Consider the following 22,272-nt stretch of genomic DNA (forward strand, 5'->3'; position numbering starts at 1 on the left):
AAATTGCGGTAAGACTGGGTGTATGTTAAAAACTTTTAGAAATGGCAGAAAGCCTTTATGTAATCTGCCCTCCCACCCTTTTTGTTTTAATTGAAAACCAAGATGTCGAGATATATTTTTACGAACATCTGAATTAGGGAGTTATTCATAGTGTGGTAGTGGAATTCTTTTCATTACTTCTTTAAAAGGCTCCCGTCTTTGTGAATTCAGGAATTCAGTATTCTTCATGGAGTGAGAACCTTGAGAAAAGACTCAGAGCGGTGGTTTGCAGAAGCCCAGCGCTAACAGGGCAGGAACCATTGTTAACTGGAGGTCGTCACTCTGTAGAGCAGTCGCTTGAGCTTTGAGCTTGAACTTGGAGCTTGGAGTGGTACTTCAAACTCAGCTTTTCAGGATTTCCCTTGGAGAAAGTCAAGCAAACTTCTTAATTTTGTGCTGTATAACTTTCTGTGTAATGGAAACTGACCTTCTGTTTACGCAGTTTGCAAATGCATTCTTCTGTAATCTAGACTTTTGTAATATTTGGAGGGTCAAGAGTTGTCATAGAAGTACATCTTTCACTGACATAACGCTTGGGAACCGTAAAGTGTGAATGTGCTCAGGTTTGTTCTCTATGGCTGGTCGGAGTAGGGGCACACAGAGGTGACTGGAAAATTGTGTGTGTGTGTGTGTGTGTGTGTGTGTGTGTGTGTGTGTGTAGGTTTAAATGGGAACGAGAGGGCTCTATTCCAAATTACGTGTCTAGTGAGACCCCCAACTGTGGAGGTGGTGAGGGTGAGGGGTTGATAGATTAGAATTGCACATAGGCCTGTGATTGATGGAAATCATTTTGTTGTATGTTTCCCCCCAGTGTAATCCACTTCCTTGGTAGAAAATTGAACAGTGTGCTCCTTTCAGGGTGGCAAACAGTGAAACCACACAGCGGACTTCCGTGCCCGGTAGCCCTGCCTCACCGAGCTAGACTCTGCGCCTGTCGCTGTAATTGCTGTGTAAACGAAGTCCTCAATGGTGGCTTTAGTTGTCTGGAGGAGACTGCCGCTGGCCGGGCTTATTTTAAGAAATCAATTGCGGAGGAAAAGTTTTAACTTTATTGATGTGGATTTCATGTATGCTTAGGATAGACTTTTTAGTTTGGGGACAGATTTTTCAAACTACTCCAAAGCATGCTGGATTGCTAGTTGAACAGGGCAGACAGCAGTATCTTTAAAACCTTCCCGTTGTTTGAATCTTCTGTCGGGTATTCATCTCATCTGAATCTTGATTTTATTTTAGCGCATCTCACACAGTGCTTAACGTAATTTTCTTCTGAACATTTCATTTAGGCCAGTGATGTGTTGGATTAGGGTGGTGGGGTATCAGAATCACTTGTGAGGCTTTTTTTTTTTTCTTCTTAAATTACATATTCTACATTTCCCTGTGATTCAGGTATACACCTTTCTCTCAGCTCCCCCCAGCCTAGAGCCATTGATAGATGATCAAGTCACTGGTTTTCAAACTTTCTTTAAAGCATAGAATCAACTTCAAAGTCTAACATGCAAAACAGATAAGTATTGGGCAGGCTTTTCTGATTGAAGTTGGAGCCAGATCCCAGTGACCTGCCTGCCTTGACGCCCCCGACCTCCTCGCCAACTCCTGGAAAAACAAGGAACATGCTGTATTCATGAATGAAAACAAAAGAAGCACCATTTTCAAATGAAATAATGATTCAGGCAATACCAAATGAGAGACCAAATGCCTTACGTTTGTATTAATGAATCCCAGAGAAATTTCATTTCATTTATTCTCAACCGTTGAGTGTCGTTAAGGGTAAATTAATTAAAATAAGGTATTTGCGGGGAAGTAGACTCCTCATTTAATTATTCCCAGTCAAATGTGATTTCCTCTGGGCTCTGTGTGTGTGACGGCATTTCTATTCCATGGTTTAGTTAGGTGATAAACAGGAAGGAGATAATTTACTTCATTTCCAGTTGGACAGTAGTCTGTCAAAGAATATAAAGATGGGTAGGTGGTGGTCTGCAGTTAGAAGTTCCTTTTGACTTAATGCCTTAAAGACAATATAAGCAAAACTGTAGATGTGGCTTTTGAAAGTGGCAAATCTCCAATGTCGCATTTGATTATATTTCTTTTCCTGCTGCTGTCTTCCTTTGGCAGGTGGTAGAGAAAACGAACCCTACGGAGCCCGTGGGAGTGGTTTGCCGAGTGGACGGGGTCTATCAGGTGGTGGAATATAGTGAGATCTCCCTGGCCACAGCTCAGAAACGAAGCTCGGACGGGCGACTGCTGTTCAACGCGGGGAACATTGCCAACCACTTCTTCACTGTCCCGTTTCTGAGAGATGTTGTCAAGTATGAGCAAGATAGATTCTTCTGTCATTTCTCAGGAACTAAGTCACTTGAGAAGGAGGAAGACACCCCAAGTCCTTATTCTGTGGAATTCATCTTCTCCCCTGAAGATCACCCTCATCAAGTGGAAATATATCTCACATTGTTGTTGTTTTCACATGATAGGGTGCACATCTCTAGGAGCCTGTCTGCCCTGCGTCTAGGGCCTCAGAATTCCTGCTGGTGGACGCAGGTCATCTAGCGTTGAAAAGCTGCCCGCCCAATTTTAGCTGGCTCCCAGACTAGCATTCAGGAACCAGTAGGGAAAAGAACCGGAGACCTGGGTGGAAATCAGCGTGGTGGGATAAAAGCATAACATCAGAAGCTTCTTTAATCCATCGGTCTGTTAAGGGAAGGACCTTCTCACTGTCTGCTTCATGTGATAGCTTTTAGACATTCATGATGATCGTTTACTTCTCAAAAAGTTCCTGAGCTTTACTCTAGGGTATCGACTCCAGTTCCGTAATATCTCCCGTTCCACTCTGCGCTTTGTAGCTGTGTTAGTTGATTTGTCCATAACAACTGTCGATCCTCATCTTCCCATTCCACACCTCAGGGGCTCTCGGTTGGGAAAGTTGGGGCAAAGAACAGAACCTTTTTTGGAAGACATGGAAACTGGGAGAGACATTGGTGTGAGCTGTGGTGTGTGCTCTTTAACGTGGAGATCGTTACTGGATTCTTTTAAAACTAAGGAGGTGGATAGGGAAATCTGTTCACTTCATATTTAAACATGAACCGAAACTTCCCAGATGCGCTTCACTTTGACAGTCTTAGCAAGGTTGTGGGTGCATTTGTGCCTGAGTGTGATTATCGGATTTTCTGGCATTTTAACTTTGGAAAGTGATTATGTCTTTTTTTTTTTTCCTACTCAGTATTTATGAACCTCAGTTGCAGCACCATGTGGCTCAAAAGAAGATTCCCTACGTGGATTCCCAGGGGCAGTTAATTAAGCCAGACAAACCAAATGGAATAAAGATGGAAAAATTCGTCTTTGACATCTTCCAGTTTGCAAAGTATGTTTTCAGCAGCACCAGTAAGATTAGCTACAGGTCTTGAAATGTTGCTTTTCACTCCGTTAGGCCAGGACGCTGTTTTCAGCAAACAGTCGGGAGCATGTACGTGAGGTGTGGCATTGTGGCTGTGATTGTCCTGTCGAGACTCATTATCATTCTCTCAAAGCGCCAACCTGGGAGTATGATTTGAGTTGCCTGTATGTTTTCTTTCTTTCTTTTTCTTTCTTTCTCTTTCTTTCTTTCTTTCTTTCTTTCTTTCTTTCTTTCTTTCTTTCTTTTTTATTTTAATGTTTATTTATTTTTGAGAGAGAGAGAGACAGAGCACGAGCGGGGGAGGGTCAGAGAGAGAGGGAGACACAGAATCTGAAACAGACTGCAGGCTCCGAGCCGTCAGCACAGAGCCCGACGTGGGGCTCGAACTCGCGAACCATGAGATCATGACCTGAGCTGAAGCCGGACGCTCAGCCGACTGGGCCACCCAGGCGCCCCAACCTGTATGTTTTCTTTACACCCGTTAGTCCATTGTCTGACTCTCGTGCAAAATTGTTAAATTTTGTTAAAATTGTCACTTACCTTGGCTAAGAGACTAAAAGGTTGAGCTAGGGAATTGGCCCAGTTTGTGCGTAGGCTGTCTTACTGACCTATAAGTACGTGTTTCGGAGAACATGACTTCAGATTCTACAGCTCTCCATCAGAGATCACATTCGAGGCTGAGGTATGTGGCTCCGAATTTGGCCAGTGTACAAATGCAGAAGACGAATTAGCTGTATAAGATTCATCTTCCCCTGTGGGCTTCTAAGGCATCTTTTTTTGCCTCCCCCTTCCCCACCCCCAGAACAGATACTCATGGGTTTTGCATTAAGATTTCTGACCTTTCTGACTTAAGATGAAGTGTTTTGTAGTTTGGGGTGAAAATAATTTCTCATTTTTGCATTGGAGAAAAGAATTCCAGCTTTAGTCTAGAGACGAGCAGGATTTCTTTCAGTGTTCATCTGGAATCAGGTTAAGACCAGCTGTTGAGGACCAGGGCTTAGCTGTGTAGACGGATCACGGCTGTGTTTGCAGTTTTAAACTTTGTGATAAAGTGGTTCCTGTATGGCTCCACTCCAGGAAGTTTGTGGTGTATGAAGTACTACGTGAAGATGAGTTTTCCCCGCTGAAGAACGCGGACAGTCAGAACGGGAAGGACAATCCTACTACCGCGCGACACGCCCTGCTGTCCCTTCATCACTGCTGGGTCCTCAACGCGGGGGGCCACTTCATAGACGAAAACGGCTCTCGCCTCCCAGCCATTCCTCGGTAAGTCAGTGTCTGATCTCGTGTGTGTGGACGCTTCCTGGACTTTGTCTCTTTGGACCTTTCTCCTCTCCCTCTGACTGTTCCTAGATGTTTTTTCAAAAAGCATAGTATTGATGTGGGCAGTTCCCAGTGTATGGTGGCTTTTGCCCGTTACAAAGAGAGTAATAGCTTTTCTTCCCGTTAAAGAGGAATCACTTCTGAATCTCTCGTTTTGGATACGCGTCCACCATGTCCGTGTATGACTCTTGCTGAAGGGCGGTCAGGAGGGAATCCTGTTGGCATGCCATATGGGTAAAGCCCGCCGGGGGCACACTGCACCGCAGAGTGAGAGCCCTGGTTGTTGCCACTCACGTGCCCGTGGCCTCACTACTTGTGCCATCTGTGAGACTCCCCACCTGCCACTTCCCGCCAGAGACCCGCCACCCACATGCGACCTATGAGATGTCGGCCCGCTGCCCCTCCGACCGCAGCTCCTTCATGGTCACTGGGGGAGGCGCCGGGAAAGGAAGGGGGTGGCACTGGCATTCACTGATACTCAAACTTGAGAAATGTTTTGGGATTTAAAAGTTAGAAAAGAGAAGGCACTTTTAGCTATTTAAGTCTAAGAGAAAGCAATTTTAAGCTAACTCTTGAATTTTATGATCAAACCCTCACTGGCACCTAGAATTACCCCCTTCAAACTCATTTGATATTTGTGCACTTATGTACAAAACAGGCTGCCGTGTAATTTATGTTCGTAACGGATAAAATAGACGGCTGCATGCTCAAAAGCGCTAGAATGCCTTGGGGAACGTTAGAACATCCGCCAGCTGACTGGTCCGTGAGCGTGCTTTTACCAGCAGGGCCGGGGCTGGGCTGTGTCGCAGCCCGGAGCCACGTTCAGGCTCTGTCTCGTCAACAGGTTTGCTCTGTGGCCCGTCAGTTGTCCTTCATGCTTCGTCGCTGGCCGTTGGGTTTTTTTTTTTTACCCCTTCCGATTTCCTTTGCCAAGTTTATAATTTACCATACATCGACATGCCTTTCAGTCAAATATATTTTGCATTTCCACTTCATTGTTACTGTTTGATTTGTTTTCCATTCCCATTAATGCTTATTTATTCCTACATAGCAGTGCTACAAATGGGAAGTCAGAGACCATCACAACTGATGTCAATCTCAAGTAAATATCCCAGCCTGCCCGCAGCGCATGGTGACGGGGCTGTGCTTCCCTCCATACTAACTGGCGTTTGTAGCTTTAGTGCTCTGCCCTTTGGTGGTCCGGGGCGGGTGGATGGTTGAAGCTTTGGTGGGGGTGTCCTGCGCTTACTTGGTGGCCGGTATCTGTCGGGATGACACTAACTCGGAGTCTCCGTGCATGCTGGCAGTGGGGAGCATGCTCTACTAGAGAATCTGACGTGGATGTTTGAGTCTGTAGTGACAGATCCACTAGTGATGGGTAAGGCCTTGGGCAAGTTCCAGGCCGGGAGAGCAAGTTGAGACCCCAGCATCAGCTAGATAAGAAGAGCATTCTGAAGAGGTGTCTCACTGAATTGGAGATGTGCTGTCAGTATAAAGCTAGCGGCCTCCGATGTATCTGATGGCTCTTAACATAGAGAAAACTGTTCTTTCAGTGTTTTCTCATACTAACAGCTCCCTTCCGTGTGTTAATTTTGTGTGTTAATTTTAGTCAGTTCTTATCCTGCGCCCAAAGAAAGAAGCTTTTTGTCTGAATGGCAGATAATTTGCAGCTAGAAGTAACACATATCCTCTCTCATCGGGGTATTGATAGCGTTTGCAAAAGCCATTATCCTTATAGCTAAAGAGGCAGTCTGGTGTTCTTGCTACGTCTGAAAAGTTATTTAGTTAGAAGTTTTAAGCGTTGAAGATAATTTGGGAAACGTACAGGGCAGAGGATCTGGAGATGAGAGTTATCTGAGAAGTAGCCACGGGTCGGGGGGATGCCTGGGTGGCTCAGTTAGTTGAGCGTCTGGCTTCGGCTCAGGTCATGATCTCACAGTCCGTGAGTTCGAGCCCCACATTGGGCTCTGTGCTGATAGCTCGGAGTCTGCTCAGATTCTGTGTCTTCCTCTCTCTGACCCTCCCCCGTTCGTGCTCTGTTTCTCTCTGTCTCAAAAATAAATAAACATTAAAAAAAATTTTTTTAAAAAGAAGTAGCCACAGGGATGTGATATCTTTTTCGTCCTTGTGGTTGTTTTTTCCTTTTTTTTCTGCCTGTGTCACTCACCTTTTCCCTATGGAGATGGGTCCCTGTCGGTGTCGGTGTCGGTGTCTCCTTGCCCGTAGACGAGGAAGTGGGATCACAGATCTGGCTAGTTTCTTATCGGAACCAAAGGTGACTGTTGCCCTTCATGCCTTTGGGAACCAAGATGCAGAACACTGTGTTATTTTCTGCCCCGTCCATCATTTTTAAAATATGGAAGCAAGGTGCTTTTATTTTATTTATTTATTTTATTTTATTTGTTTTAAACGTTTATTTATTTTTGAGACAGACAGGCAGGGGAGGGGCAGAGAGAGAGGGAGACATGGAATCCAAAGCAGGCTCCAGGCTCTGAGCTGTCAGTGCAGAGCCTGATGTGGGGCTCGAACTCACAAACTGTGAGATCATGACCTGAGCCGAAGTCGCTCGCTTAACCAGCTGAACCACCCAGGCGCTGCAGGAGCAAGGTGCTTTTATAATTTAAGAAATAGATTTTTGACCCAAAATATCTTTCTCACTGAGCCACAGCCTTTTTTTTTTTTTAATGTATATTTTTTGAGGGAGCGAGAAAGAGCACACACACACAAGAGGGGCAGAGAGTGAGGGAGACAGAGGCGTTGAAGCAGGCTCTGTGCGGAGAGTGGAGAGCCCGACGTGGGGCTTGAACTCATGAGCTGAGTTCATGACCTGAGAGATCATGACCTGTCCCAAAGTTAGAGGCTTAACCGATTGAGCCACCCAGGTGCCCCGAGCCACAGCTTTTAACCTCAAAAAGTGAAATAGTTTCTTAATGACAGAGCTGAAATCAGCAGCCAGCTACCTCCGTTGAGATACAAATGTTTAAAAAAAATTTTTTTTTCAACGTTTATTTATTTTTGGGACAGAGAGAGACAGAGCATGAACGGGGGAGGGGCAGAGAGAGAGGGAGACACAGAATTGGAAACAGGCTCCAGGCTCTGAGCCGTCAGCCCAGAGCCTGACGCGGGGCTCGAACTCACGGACCGCGAGATCGCGACCTGGCTGAAGTCGGACGCTTAACCGACTGCGCCACCCAGGCGCCCCAAGATACAAATGTTTTAAACACTATTTCTTGTTTGGGTTCTTTTATATAGTACTTGTCTCCCCAATGATGTCCTTTTAGCCATTTGTAGAATAATTAAACTGAAATCAAAGTTGAGCCCCCAATGAGATCGCGGACTTAGAAATAAAATTGTTCCTGCTGAAATTCTTCTCTCTAAAGGGTGTCCTCAAGTGAGTAGAAAAAGATTACTTGCAAGTGAGAGGTGACAAGGAGGTATTTTGTATAAAGGAAACAGCTGGGAGATACTCTGAAAGAATGGAAACAAGGTGCTGAGTTTTGACCAGGTGACATTAGTTCTAGTTTTCATCTTAACCCCTATGGAGCAGTTAGTTACCAAAAGTACTCTTGGCCAAAGACTTTGGGGAACAGTACTGTCACTGGTTTAAGTTGCCGATCTCCTGCGATTTTGCATTTGGTGATGGGAGCTTCTGTCTTCCCTCCTTCTGGGCATCCAGCTTTATTCAAAGTGGCTTTCTTTTCTTTGTGGTACATGAAGAGAAGTTACATTTAGGTCAGCTATGTGTTCCTTGGGTCCAAAACCACCTTCTGATCGTGGCAGACGTCAAATTCCTCACAGGTTCTGGTGGGACGGGGCTGTTGTGTGCCTCTCATCGGTGAGACGGGTCCTTGTTTTTCCCATATGGTTTAATATGACTCCGAGCTGCCCCAGAGGGTCGGGACCAGATTTCTTGAGCTCTTTTGATAGAATCTGACACAGGTCTGGATAGATGTGTGCCCCATTTTTTAAATTCGTCTTTTCTCCAAATTAGTCTGTCAGCTATCTACCTCCGTACTTCATTTATTCGTTCAGCCAGCAAACCTTTGTAGGCCTGCTCACAGACCTTCATTACTGCAGTAGTTTTCGCAAGAGAAAAGAGTCCTTTCTTAAGCCTACTGGGAGGTCAAGATGCATAAGAGTTAAGTAACATCATCAGGCAGTGTGTGTTAATGTGTTAAATGTATGACATAAGTAATTATTATTATTTAGGAGGCAGTGACTTAGCAGATGTCTCTCATATATATATATTTTTTTGGTATAAATAAATGAGAGCAATCACTACGAGATGCAGTGGTCAAGGGAAGGTTGGGGCTTGTGCTGAATCTTGGAGGATGGGTATAATTTGGATAGTCCAGATTTTTATTTGACATGGTTGAGAATGACTTGGAATAATCCAAAGTGTGTGCAGCTGGCTGGTTTGAGGGAAAAGTAGCAGGGCAAGCTGGAGAAGGATCTAGAACACCTTGAACTCAAGCCACGTGGTTCTGTTTCTTTATTTTTAATATTTATTTGTTTTTGAGAGGTCACAAGTAGGGAAGGGGCAGGGGGTGGGGGGACAGAGGATTCCAAGCAGGCTCTGTGCTGACAGGCTGACAGCAGTGAGCCCAAGGTGGGGCCCAAAGTCACGGACTGTGAGATCATGACCTGAGCTGAAGGTGGATGTCCGCTCAACTGACTGAGCCACCCAGGTGCCCCCACATGGTTCTGTGTAGAAAAGGAAGCTTGGGCATCGCCCTGTGATTTTGACTCCGCCAAAGCTTCGGATACATATTTGGTAAAACAAAGGAAAGCTGCCGTTTGAGGTTGTGAAAGACTAGTTTTTGTGTGCTCTCAGTCCTACCGGTGGAAAAACCTAGAGAGAGGTCTCATGCCTTTAAGCATATTAAAAACACTGCTTATTGACTTTTACATTAAAAACTTTAGAAACTTTTAGAAACTCAGGATCGAGTAGCTATATACGTTAGAATGTGACCTAGGGGAAGCAAATGGTGACTTTGGCCTTGTCTTTGCTTGGGTTGCATTCTGCCTTAGCTCTTGGAAAAGAGACTTTGGTGAAAGTAGCAGAGAAGCACTTTGAAACATCAAATGAATCAGCTCAGCTAATCCAGGAGGTTTCGATTGCACGGAAAAAGTATACCAGGAAATAACTGACCTTTAGAACAGCGCTGTCCAGTAGAACTTTCTGTAGTGAAGGAAATGTTCTATGTCTGTGCCATCTGATTGGGCAGTCATTAGCCATTCACAGCTACTGAGCACTTGAAATGTGGGTTTTGTGACCAAGGAACTGAGTTTTAGAATTTTAGTTAATTTCAAAAATTTAAATTTAAGGAACTGCATGTGGCAGGTGGCCAATGTACATTGGACAGTACAGCTTTAGAATGTTTGTCCATATTAGTACTTACTTGAGAGTACTTAACTCTCAAGGTCGTGGTCAGGATTAAGGTGAAATATGAAGGATTCAGAGTACTGAATCCTTAGCGGGCCTGGACCGTAGTATATATTCTGTAGTATATAGTCCATAAATAGTCCCTTCTTTATGACATTCAAACTTAACCATGGTAAAAGATGAGATGTGCGTTAGAGGGATACGTGTAACGATACAGGTGAAGTGCTTTGAAGATCTGCTGGTAATTACTGGCCTTCGCCCCCCATAGCGTCTTCTGGACCATGACAAGTTCACGTTACCTTAATCCTCAGGGAATCTGGTGGCCATCAGGATAGCGGCTGTTCTGTTTGCTTAACTGGGAGAGTTCGGTTATCTGCAAGCTTCTCAGAGGGAAGGGGTGGTCTGTACTTTCACTCTGGCAGTAACATGAGAAGCAGAACCTTCAACATGTCTGCTTTTTTTTCTTAGCTTGAAGGATGCCAATGATGTACCAATTCAGTGTGAAATCTCTCCTCTTATCTCCTATGCTGGAGAAGTAAGTCTGATTTTCCTTTTCTTCTTATTCTTTGAAAAGTAGGATTCTGAAACTTTTTATTTATTTATTTTTAACTAAAATGTTTATTGTTGAGAACGAGGGCATGTGCGTGAGTCGGGGAGGTGCAGAGAGAGAGGGGGACAGAGGATCTGAAGGGGGGCTCAAACTCAAGAACCGCGAGGTCATGACCTGACTTGAAGTCGGATGCTTAACCAGCTGAGCCGCCCAGGCGTCCCTGATTCTGATACTATTTTATGTTTAAGTGTTCTGCCCTGCTCATCCTGGGAATGAGAAAAGAGGTTGCATTTGTTCCAAATTCTTCTCTTTGAGAATTCCTGTTATGGCTTTGCGTCTGTCCCACAATGGGGTTAGTTGCCACAAACAGAATGTTTAATAGTTAGTCCATTTCATTTACACATTGAAATGCGGTGGTCTTTGAAAACAGTTGGCTTTTTTTTAAGATAAGTTATCCAGCTCTTTTGTTTTTTAATTGAAATATAGCTGACACCCAGTGTTGCATTGTTTTCAGGTGCACAGCTTGTGAGTCAGCAGGTCTGTACGTTCTGCTGTGCTCACAGGTGTAGCTGCCGTCTGTCACCATAGGGCACTACCGCCGTGCCCTTGCCTGTGCTCCCTCTGCTGGACCTTTCATCCCATGACCTACTTCTTCCATAGCTGGAAGCCTCCACCTGCCACTCCCCTTCACATTTTGCTCCCCCCGCCTCAGCCCCCTCCCCTCTGGCCACTGTCAGATTGTTCTCTGGGTTTGGGGGCTATCTGGCTTTTTAAAATGCAGTGCACTTTTTTCTCCCAAAGGGTGGTTTTGTTCGTATACTTGGTACTCTCACTTTCAGGACTGGGGGATTTAGGGGTTCCTACTCTTCTAATATGTGATATTTTTCCTGGAGACCCTTGTCAGATTGCTTAGCTCCAGCATCAGAGACAGCCACATTGCTGAGAAAGTTGACTCTGTTGGTTGATGCTGATAGGAAGAATGATTAACACCTTACTTACTTCAAGAATTATAATCAGAGTAATTTTCCTTTCATTGTTACTTGTTTTATGCTTCTGTAAATCGGTCAGTAAGCTCAGTTTAAAAAGTATACTAAGTAGATTTTTACCGACTTTTAAATTCTGCATCTCAACCCCACTTTTTGGCATCCATGCTTTAAATCTTTGGTATAGTCACGGCGTCCTGCATCGTATGACTAGCGCCTGCCGGTTTTCTGTGTTTCATTCCAACCCTTCTTTCAGGGAATAGAAAGTTACGTGGCAGACAAAGAGTTCCACGCGCCTTTAATCATTGATGAGAATGGAGTCCATGAGCTGGTGAAGAACGGCCTGTGAACTGGAGACTAAGTTCCACCACAGTAAGAATAGCTTTTACTTTTGAGAGAGCAACTGTGAACCTCAGGGCCTCTCCTGGAATACTCACCCGTGAATATCCACGGGGTTTCCTTTCGCTTGTTGAACTCTTACAACTCCCGCGTGTTCCCCAGGATCCAGACGACTGAACTCCAGAAAGCATTTTTATGATTCTCAACTCACTGAAGGTCTTACTTCTATTTTTCAATTGTAGACTTTGTTTTCCGAGCCAAGGAAGACGTTGGCCAACCAGGAAATTTCCTACAGCTGGGGCATAGTCAGGGTGTTCAACATCACTGTACTTGGAGCTGGAAACATTTGTTTTTGAAGTTGTACATAGTAATAATATGGCCTCGTATGTGTCAAAAGCTTTCTACGGTACTAAAAGTGTGTTTTATTTTATCAGAAATTAAATTTTTTTAAGAAAATAATTGGACAGTCAAATAAACTTTTCTTCCTGTCTCTGGAGTGGCATTTGTACCTTGAGGAAATTATTCTGCTAGAAAAACATGAAACTTGGGAGAAACTTGGCCATAAGGCAGAAAACCAAATTGGCAATTCCAGGAAATTGCAGCCTCGTGGTATTTATTTATTTATTTATTTATTTATTTATTTATTTATTTATTTTTGAGTTTATTGATTTTGAGAGCACGCGAGCAAGGGAGGGGCAGAGAGAAGGGGAGAGAGAGGATCCCAAGCAGGCTCCGGTGTGTCAGCATAGAGCCTGACACGGGGCTCAGACTCACGAGCCCATGAGATCGTGACCTGAGTGGAAAATCAAGAGTCCGACACTTACGACTGAGCTGCCCAGGTATCCCTGCAGCAGCGGTTTTTAGATGAATGTTTGTCTTTGGACTTCATCCTCCTGTCACTTTGTAACAACGACTCTGAACCAGAGACGATTTGCTGCTTGGGAAGGCCTTCGGCAGTGTCACCACTGGGAGGGTGGGGGGGTGATACCGGCGAGGAGTGAGCGAGAGGGACCAGGGATGCCGCTAGACTCGCAGCGCACAGGGTGGCCTCCTGCACCAAAGGGTGATCTGGCCCACGATGTCAGTACTGTGAAGGCGGGGAAACCTTGTTTCACGTCATTGGTTTGTTCTCTTTTACCCACATACTTGGTAGCTCTCAGGAATTCAGAAGAACACGGTTCTGGTGTTTCCCCAGACAAGTTAATCACTAGCATGCAGGTTTTTTTTTTTTTTTTTTTTTCTTTCCATCTAGAGGATGAGCAAACAGAGGTGGGTCCTTAAGATATGGGGCATAGTTCAGTGGCCATTAGGAAGGGTTCTCGGGGCGCCTGGGTGGCTCAGTCGGTTAAGTGTCTGACTTTGGCTCAGGTCACCATCTCACAGTTCATGAGTTTGAGCCCCGCGTTGGGCTCTGTGCTGGCAGCGTGGAGCCCGCTTCTGATTCGCTGTCTCCCCCTCTCTCTGCCCCTTCCCCCCACCTCGCTCTCTCACTCTGTTTCTCAAAAATAAACATTAAAAAAAAAAGGAAGCGTTCTCTAGGTCTAAGATGGAGTTTGCATGAAAATATTGAGCTCTATAAATGCATTTTATAGAGCATTTAAGTCTTGACCAAAGCATAAAATTTAACATCTGGATAAATGAAAAATTCTAAAAATTAGGTCTAGAGAAGAAATTAGTAAATTTTATCTTTTACTGACAAGTGGTCACAAGATGGAATATTATAGGTGGGGCTTTTCTCTAAAAGGAGAAATTTTAAGAATTACTTTTTTAAAGAAAGTATGTAATACATATTTTTTTAATGTTTATTTATTTTTGAGAAAGAGACAGTGAGTAAGGGAGGGGCAGAGACAGAGGGAGACAAGAATCTGAAGCAGGCTCCAGGCTCTGAGCTGTCAGCACAGAGCCCGATGCAGGGCTCGAACTCACAAACTGTGAGATCGTGACCTGAGCCGAAGTCGGACGCTTAACCGACTGAGCCAACCCAGGTGCCCTATAAAGTATGTGATATTTATATCTATCTAAATTTATTTTTTGTGCTAAGGTCTAGATAGTGTGTCCAGCATATTTTCTCTTTCCTTTCAATAACAGCCCAGTTTTGCTATTGTTATCCATTCCGTTTCTCAGATTTGTGAGGTTTGAGTTCTCCGTCAGAACGAGCTCCGAGTGGATTGTGAGGACAGAACTGCTCAGTGTTAGCACCTGAATGGTACGCTTCATTTCCTTTTTCCTGGACCTTCATCTGCGGTTTCCTCTCTCCCCATCTTTAGGCTCCTATGGCTAATTTCAGGAAGGGGAGGATGGGCAGGATGGGGGCAGTGGTGTTACTGGAGAGGAGTGGTGGCTGAGGGACACTGGGTGCAGTGAGAGCAAAGGGTCTGGGAGCCACTGAGCCGTGACGTTACGAGGTGGCTGCATTATATACCTTTACAAGTCCTTGGTAAATAATTGTTCTAATTCAGAAAATACAGAATTGGGTAAAATGGTTATAAAAACATGAACTAGACTCATTTGGCAACAGTGTGGTAGAATTTACATGAGAGTTAATAATCACTTTGAGTGTCATTGAAACCACCCTTGCAAGTATGTTAATAACTTTACTGATAGTCACAAATGAACATATAAGCCAAATAGGCTGTGTTATTTGAATATTTGATTTTTGTCCCTCAATTTCCCTCTTGCTTCTTGAAATTGATGCAGTTTTGGTATCTAAAAAGGAATTACTAGGGATATCTACAGAAAGATGAACAAATATAATTTTATGTTCAATCTAGCCCTTCTTTTCCCCAGTTTGAATTGTTATTGGTAACAACGTGGGTTCATTGCTAACCGCAGCTTACTATCTGCAGTGTTTCCTTTTGGTGATTCATCACGGCACAGTCAGATCTCAGTTATCTAGGTAAAACGAGGCGAGGACAAACACATAATCCAAGAGAGTGACTAAAACACAAGCCATTCAGTTGACTTGGAAGTGTGGTTTCCTACTAGATGAGACTGATGCTTTTGCAGTTCATGGCCCTCCAGAGAGCCCCAGTTTGGGAAAGGCATGCTGGGAAGTGATGGAGTGAGTCAGCCAAAGAGGGCTGAGTGCCTGTCACATGCCCAGCACTCCCTGGGATAAAAGCACAGAGCCCTCTCCTTACACGGCTTGCGTTCTGGTTCAGGGGATAAAAGTAACCCCCTTAAATAACGCAAGGATGATTTAGTACTAAAATGCAAGGAAGCAAGGTCAGTGGGAGGTGAACAAGGGTCATCGTTATGGACTGCAGTTTGGTACGGCAGAACTTCTCCACGACAAACCCTGTTATCTTGAGAGAGGGGATGTTAGGGTCAGAAGTTTCTGTTCCAACAAGAAGACATACCTTAATAGTTCTACCATGTCTTATGAAAAACCAGTGAGGTTTTTACTCATCAGAACCATGTTTCGCTCATAGTAAGCTCTCAAATAATTTGGCTCTGATTCTATTGGATTTAGTTGCCTTAAAGTCAAACGTGTATTGTGATTCAGATATGGATTATTAATGGGAGTTGGTGATTGTGGGGAGGAGGGGTTACTTAGCCGCATCCAGTTGCCAGGTGCTGTCCAAGTTGTAGGGTTAATGAGCAGACCTGTAACGGTGATTTTTCCAAGTGTGGTCCCCTGACCGGGTACATCAGTGTCACCTGGAAACTTGTTAGAAACACACATTCTCAGAATCACTCCATTATGCATTCGTGGGTGGGGCCTAGAAACTTCTATTCTGACACGCCCTCCAGGTGATTCCGATGTATCCCAAAGTTTGGGAACCATTGCTCTAAGAAGGCTAACCAAAAGGTCAGGGGCAGTACCAAAAAGAACGTACCCTAGGGGAAACAGGCCCGTGTGTGTAGAGCAAGAATAGGGGAAGCCAGACACCAAATAGATCTGGCTTAGGTGAGCTTTATTCTTTAAAAGACGGAGGGAATGGTGGCGGTGGTGGTAAGAGTAGAAGACGGAGCTAGAGAGACCTGACCAGGACGCTTGTAATTGTGAAGGACAATGGTTTCTAAACCCTTTGGATTCTCTGGATTGCTTGGAGAGATTTAAAACAAAACAAAACAAAACAAAACAACAACTCCAGTTCTAGAGATTGTGATTCTCAGTCTGGTGGAAGGCCTGGGTACCTAATTTGTAAAAAAGCACTGGATGATTCTAGCAAGCATTTAGGAGTGAGAATCACTGACTTGCGGGTAGAGACTTAGCGAAGGGTGAGGGGAACAAGAGTCTGGATGTGTTCTGGCTTTGAAAAATCAGACAAGGGAGGCCAGAGATGAAGAACATACCATTTGAGAGGAAGAGCGCAAACAGAAGCACAAACAGGTGGGCAGGGCCAGGGAACATGCATCCTGGGGACGATTCCACTTTGCAAACGCCTCAGATTGCTAGAAAGAGCCACCCTACACTGGGCTCTTCCTAAATTTTATCCCTCTCCAATTCAGAGCGTTTCCTCCAGCTAGAGTGAGGGTAGTAGGGGAAGCAAAGTTAAGGAATAATTTGGTTTAAAAATAAGAGTTTTAGGGGCGCCTAGGTGGCTCAGTCAGTTGAGCGTCTGGCTCTTGATTTTGGCCCCATTCACGATGTCACAATCGTGGGATGGCGTCCACATTGGGCTCACACTGATTGTGGAACCTGCTTGAGATTCTCTCTCCCTCTTCTCCTCTACCCCGCTGGCTCACCCTCTCTAAAATAAAAAGTAAATAAAAATAGGAGTTTAGTCTGAATGAGAAATAAAAAGTAAAAATGTGGTAAGGTGATGGCATTATGGGTGGGTTTTTCCTCTGTATTTCATAAATTTTTAGATGATGCATTCTTAGTAATTTTATGATAAAAAGTTTTATCCTTTATAAAGTCTCAAAGGATGAATAAACCAAGGGTATTCACATTGACCAGTTAGGTGCTTCTGTGAGAGAACTCAGAGGTAACATTGGCTGTGATGAGGTCTGCAGAGTGTAGACGTACCTTCAGATAACGGAGTGTGGACAGTGCACCATTGGAGTGTAAGGCACCGTGGTCTTTGTATGCTGTTATCTCTGACCTTGGCCATTACTTGGAGCTTCCTCCTTTGCGATGCATGATAATGTCTTAATTTGGAGGGATGTGTGAAGCAAATGTCTGGTACGAAAGCCTTTCTGCGAGGCTGAACAGGAGTCCTCTGGTGGAATATACGAATTCAGTATCTGCTTACTCCCTCTTAAAGATGAGAGGCTAAGAGGCTTGCCAGAAGCTCAGTGAGTCAGTGGTGACACCAAATATGTTTATATAGACATAGTGTTTTCAAACTTCTGAACCGAGTTAGAAGACAACGTAAGAACAGAAAGTCTATTATTATAGTTATGTGACTCACTGTTTCCACATCAGCTCTCTCATTTCTATCTCAGTAATTCTACTTCTCAGAAAGTGTTCCTTCTTAGATTTTTTTCTAGTGGGCACATTTTTTTGTTTTGTTTAGTTTTGTTGTACAGAATGATGCGTAGAACTCGTACATATTCTATACAGCAAAATACAGACTAACATAGGTGATGTGTATGAGATCGAAATGGGACTTGATAAATTTCCTTTTAAAGTTTAAAATTTCTCCTAATTTATGTACTTCTAAGAGGTCTGAAATTTGACAAAGAGATTATTACTATCATTTTTTAAAATTTTTACTGAAATTCTAGTTAGTTAACATACAGTGCGATATTGGTTTCAGGAGGAGAATTCAGTGATTCATCACTTACATGTGATACCTGGTGCTCATCACAAGTGCCCTCCTTAGTACCCATCACCCGTTTAGCTCATCCCCCACCCACCTTCCCTTCAGCAACGCTGAAGTTTGTTCTCTGTATTTAAGAGTCTCTTAGGGTTTGTTTCCCTTTGTCTTCTTTTTCCCTTTCCCATATGTTCATCTGTTTTTTTGTTAAATTCCACATATGAGTGAAATCATATGATATTTGTCTTTCTCTGACTCACTTATTTTCCTTAGCATAATACACTCTAGCTCCATCCACATTGTTGCAAATGGCAAGATTTCATTCCTTTTGATGGCTGAGTTATATTCCATTTGTGTGTGTGTGTGTATGTGTGTGTGTACATACACATACGTACCATGCCTTCTTTATCCATTCATCAGTTGATGGACATTTGGGCTTTCTCCATAGTTTGGCTATTGTTGATAGTGTGGCTATAAACATTGGGTTGCATGTACCGCTTCGAATCTGTATTTTTATATTCTTTGGGTAAATATCTAGTAGTGCAATAGCTAGATTGTAGGGTAATTATCCTTTTAACTTTTTGAGGGACCTCCATATTGTTTTCTGGTGTGGCTGCACCAGTTTTCATTCCAACAATGCAAGAAGGTTTCCTTTTCTCTGCATCCTCGCCAACACCTGTTGTTTCTGGTGTTGTTAATTTTAGCCATTCTTACAGGTGTGAGGCGGTATCTCATCGTGGTTTTGATTTGTCTTTCCCTGATGATGAGTGATGTTGAACATGTTTTTCATGTGTCTGTTAGCCATCTGGATGTCTTCTTTGGAAAAGTGTCTATTCATATCTTCTGCCCATTTCTTCACTGGATTAATTGTTTTTTGGGTGATGAGTTTGATAAGTTCTTTATAGATTTTGGATGTTACCCCTTTACTTGAGATGGCGCTTGCAAATATCTTCTCCCATTCCACAGGCTGCCATTTAGTTTTGTTGATTGTTTCCTTCAGTGTGCAAAAGCTTTTATCTTGGTGAAGTCCCAATAGTTCATTTTTGCTTTTGTTTCCCTTGCCTCTGGAGATGTGTCTAGTAAGTTGCTATGGCTGAGGTCACAGGAACACTGCCTGTGTTCTCCTCTAGGATTTTGATGGTTTCCTGTCTCACATTTAGGACTTTGATCCATTTTGAATTTATTTTTATGTATGGTGTAAGAAAGTGGTCCAGTTTCATTCTTGTACATGTTGCTGTCCAGTTTTCCCAACACCATTTGAAGAGACTGTCTCTTTTCCATTGAGTATTCTTTCTTGCTTTGTCAAAGATTAGTCGACCATATAGTTGTGGGTCCATTTCTGGGTTTTCTATTCTGTTCCATTGATCTGTGTGTCTGTGGTTGTGCCAGTATCATATTGTCTGATGATTACAGCTTTGTAATGCAGCTTGAAATCCGTAATTGTGATGCCCCCAGCTTTGCTTTTCTTTTTCAGGATTGCTTTGGCTATTTGGGGTCTTTTGTGGTTCCATACAAATTTTAGGATTGTTTGTTCTCACTCTGTTAAAGATGCTGGTGGTATTTTGATGGGGATTGTGACAAAGACATTAAATCTCCTGAACATAACATAGTATCAAGTAAAGATAACCATGGCTAATACCTTACGATGGCCCTTAACCGTGTGCTGGGCATTGCTTGAAGCACTTTATCTACATTGTCTCGTTGAATCCTTACTTCTTTCCTGTGAAGTGTGAACTTCTATTGTCCAGTCCATAAACTAGTAAGAAGCAGGGCTGGAAATTGAACCCAATGCCTGAATCCAGAGACTTACTCTTTTTCATTTCTTTTTTTATTTAAAATTTTTAAATATACACAATAATAGAGAACAGAATAACAGCTCTCTGTTACTTAGTTTCTAACAATTAACTTTGGCTAATCCTGTTTCATTTAATTCCTACCTCCAATGCCCCCATGGAATTATTTCATAATCAGTTCAACGTGTTGGATGTAATACTGCAGTATACATCTAAGAGCTAGGTGTGTGTGTGTGTGTGTGTGTGTATCCACACAACTTAAAAACCTTAATAATGAATAATGATTCCTTTTGTCATCTGCCATGCATTGAATGTTTGTGGTCCCCCCACCCCTGCCTCCAGTTCCTATGTTGAATGCGAACCCAATGTGATAATATTAGGAGGTGGGTTGGGAGGTGATTAGGTCACGAAGGTGGAGTCCTCATAAATAGAATCAGTGTCCTTATAAAAGAGACCACGAGCGTTCCTTTACCGCTTCCACCTTTGGAGGATATGGCAAGATGACCACCATCCATCTGTGAATCAAGAGGCAGAAACTCACCAGACACCAAATCTTCCAGTGCCGTGATCTTGGACTTTCCAGCCTCCAGTACCGTGTGAAATAAAGTTCTGTTTTGAAGTCCCTCAGTCTGTGACATTTTTGTTATATCAGCCTGAATGGATGAAGATGTCATCTGATACGATCCCACGAGTGTTCAAATGTCCCCAAGTATCACATAAATGCCTTTTTAGTATTGATTTATTTGGATCAGGGTTTAAAGTCCACTTAACTGCTTTTGTGATGTTTCTTACATGGTTTTAACTTGTGCATGTCCTTTTTTTTTTAATATTTATTTCTTTGGAAAAAACTGGTAATTTTTCCAGTCTTGTAGATTTTGGATTTCATTTCCATGTTAACATTTTCCTCTATCTTCCATATTTCTTGAAAATTAGTTGTGTCTGAGGCTTGATCAGATTCAGATTCATTTTTTCCCCCATAAAAAACACTTTCTAGATGGTTCTGTGTATTTCCTATTGAATCTCACTAGAAGGCGTGTGTCTGTGATGTGAAGATTGGCTTTTTTTTTTTAACTAAAAAAAATGTTTATTTGAGAGAGTGAGAAAGTGCAGACGTGAGTTGGGGAGGGGCAGAGAGAGAAGGAAAGAGAGAATCCCAAGCAGGCTCCCTGCTGACAGTCCCACATGGGGTTTGAATCCGCAAACCACCATGAGATCATGAGCTGAGCTGAGGTAGAGTTGGGACACTTAAACGACTGAGCCACCCAGGCACCCCTAATTAGCTTTCTTAAGGATTGTTTGTGCTGCCTCTGTAGGTATTGTCAGCCCGATCCAGCCATTATAAAGCCCCCTCCAACCTTTCATCTAATGTCTTAGCAGCTACTGAGTCTTGTTTCCAAGATCCATTATTTCATTAGGGGCTGAAAAATGAGATTTTCCTACCACTTCTTTTGTACTGATTAGCAAGAATTCTTTATAAAGAAACATTTCCACCAATTGTTTGTTTACCTAGTACAGCAAAAACAGTATAAATCCTTGAATCTTTACCAGTTTCCAGAATAGTGAGCTCTGCCCCAGCTCTCTCCAGAGGTGGCCAGTGAAGCCCTCCCTAATCCTGAATATTATTATGAGCTCAGTGATTTTTGATGGTTGATGTGTTTCCATGCGTTACAGTCATTATTAGTTTGGGCCAGTGAGCCCTTTGAATTGGCTCCTGTGTCCTGACATAACTCCAATATTTTTTTGTAGCTTCTTTATGTTTCAGGATCAACTTAAACATTTCCAGCCCTACTCTAGACAGATACTTGTTTTTTTGAATACCGGTTTAGATGTTTTATAAAATACATTTATGAACTAATTTATTGTGACACATTTTACTTTTCTGACTTTAGGGGAAACCTTGCAATGAAAATTTAGATTTGCAAATCCAAATTTACTTGTGAAATCAAGCCTACACTCTTGCACTGAAGGACTGAGACTACATTCTAGAAAGATCCAGTCTGCTCTGGGATGAGAGTGTAAATAATGACTGTAGTTAGGGGATGTGCCAGGCGTCAGTTTCTAGGAACTGGTCCTCACACTCCTGTCTCTGTGCTCCCAGAGTCTGTGACTCAACCTCATGCAAGTTAAGTGTGGATGATTCTTAACACACGCCACAGGGGTCACCTTTAAATGAGAGAAGTACTCAGTGGTGCCCACACTGGAAAGAGTCCAACTTGCCAAAGGAAGCCATTTCTCCAAGAAGCTTTGGTTCCTTTTAATAGGATATGGTATTTAGATACTATAACGTGGGCACTAGGAATATTTATTGCCAGAGGTTTCAGGCCTTTTTACAGGACCAAGCTAAAAAATATATTAAACATTTTTTTTTTTTTTTTAGAGGGAGAGAGCATGAATAGGAGAGAGGGGCAGAGAGTGAGAGAGAGAGAGAGAGAGAGAGAGAGAGAGAGAGGGAGAATCTTCAGCAGGCTCCACACTTAACGTGGAGCCTGACAGGCTTGATCTCAACCATGAGACCATGTCCTGAGCCAAAATCAAGAGTTGGACACTTAACCAACTGAGCCACCCAGGTGCCCCATTTTGTTTTGAAAACAAACAACAAAAAACAGAAACGACATCAGTATAAACTGATAATTCCAATTTTTAAAAATAAGGTACTACTTTGATTTTGTTTGTGTCTCTTTTAAGCTGAAAATCTTGGTTCCTAACAATGTAATTATTTATTTTAAAAATATTACTGTGATGGTTAATTTTGTGTGTCAACTT

General features: G+C 43.1%; 1 protein-coding gene across 5 annotated transcripts in view; it reads left to right on the plus strand.

Annotated features, from left to right (window-relative positions):
• Positions 1-22,272, plus strand: part of UAP1 (UDP-N-acetylglucosamine pyrophosphorylase 1) — a 53,881-nt gene that overhangs the window by 25,925 nt on the left and 5,684 nt on the right. The window contains exons 6-11 of one of the 5 annotated variants that reach the window (XM_047076507.1): positions 2,152-2,345; positions 3,254-3,394; positions 4,505-4,693; positions 5,802-5,852; positions 10,605-10,671; positions 11,926-12,484. In XM_047076507.1, the coding sequence (XP_046932463.1) occupies positions 2,152-2,345; positions 3,254-3,394; positions 4,505-4,693; positions 5,802-5,852; positions 10,605-10,671; positions 11,926-12,018 (735 nt within the window). In that variant the 3' untranslated portion in view covers positions 12,019-12,484. Of the gene's footprint in view, positions 1-2,151; positions 2,346-3,253; positions 3,395-4,504; positions 4,694-5,801; positions 5,853-10,604; positions 10,672-11,925; positions 12,485-22,272 lie in introns of those variants that run through there. The other 4 variants (XM_047076508.1, XM_047076509.1, XM_047076510.1 and 1 more) reach the window with 4 other exon arrangements.

This window comes from Lynx rufus, unplaced genomic scaffold, assembly GCF_022079265.1.
Source record: "Lynx rufus isolate CCGP_SWC_20201006 ecotype Redwood Valley unplaced genomic scaffold, mLynRuf1.p SCAF_15, whole genome shotgun sequence".
Taxonomy (NCBI): domain Eukaryota; kingdom Metazoa; phylum Chordata; class Mammalia; order Carnivora; family Felidae; genus Lynx; species Lynx rufus.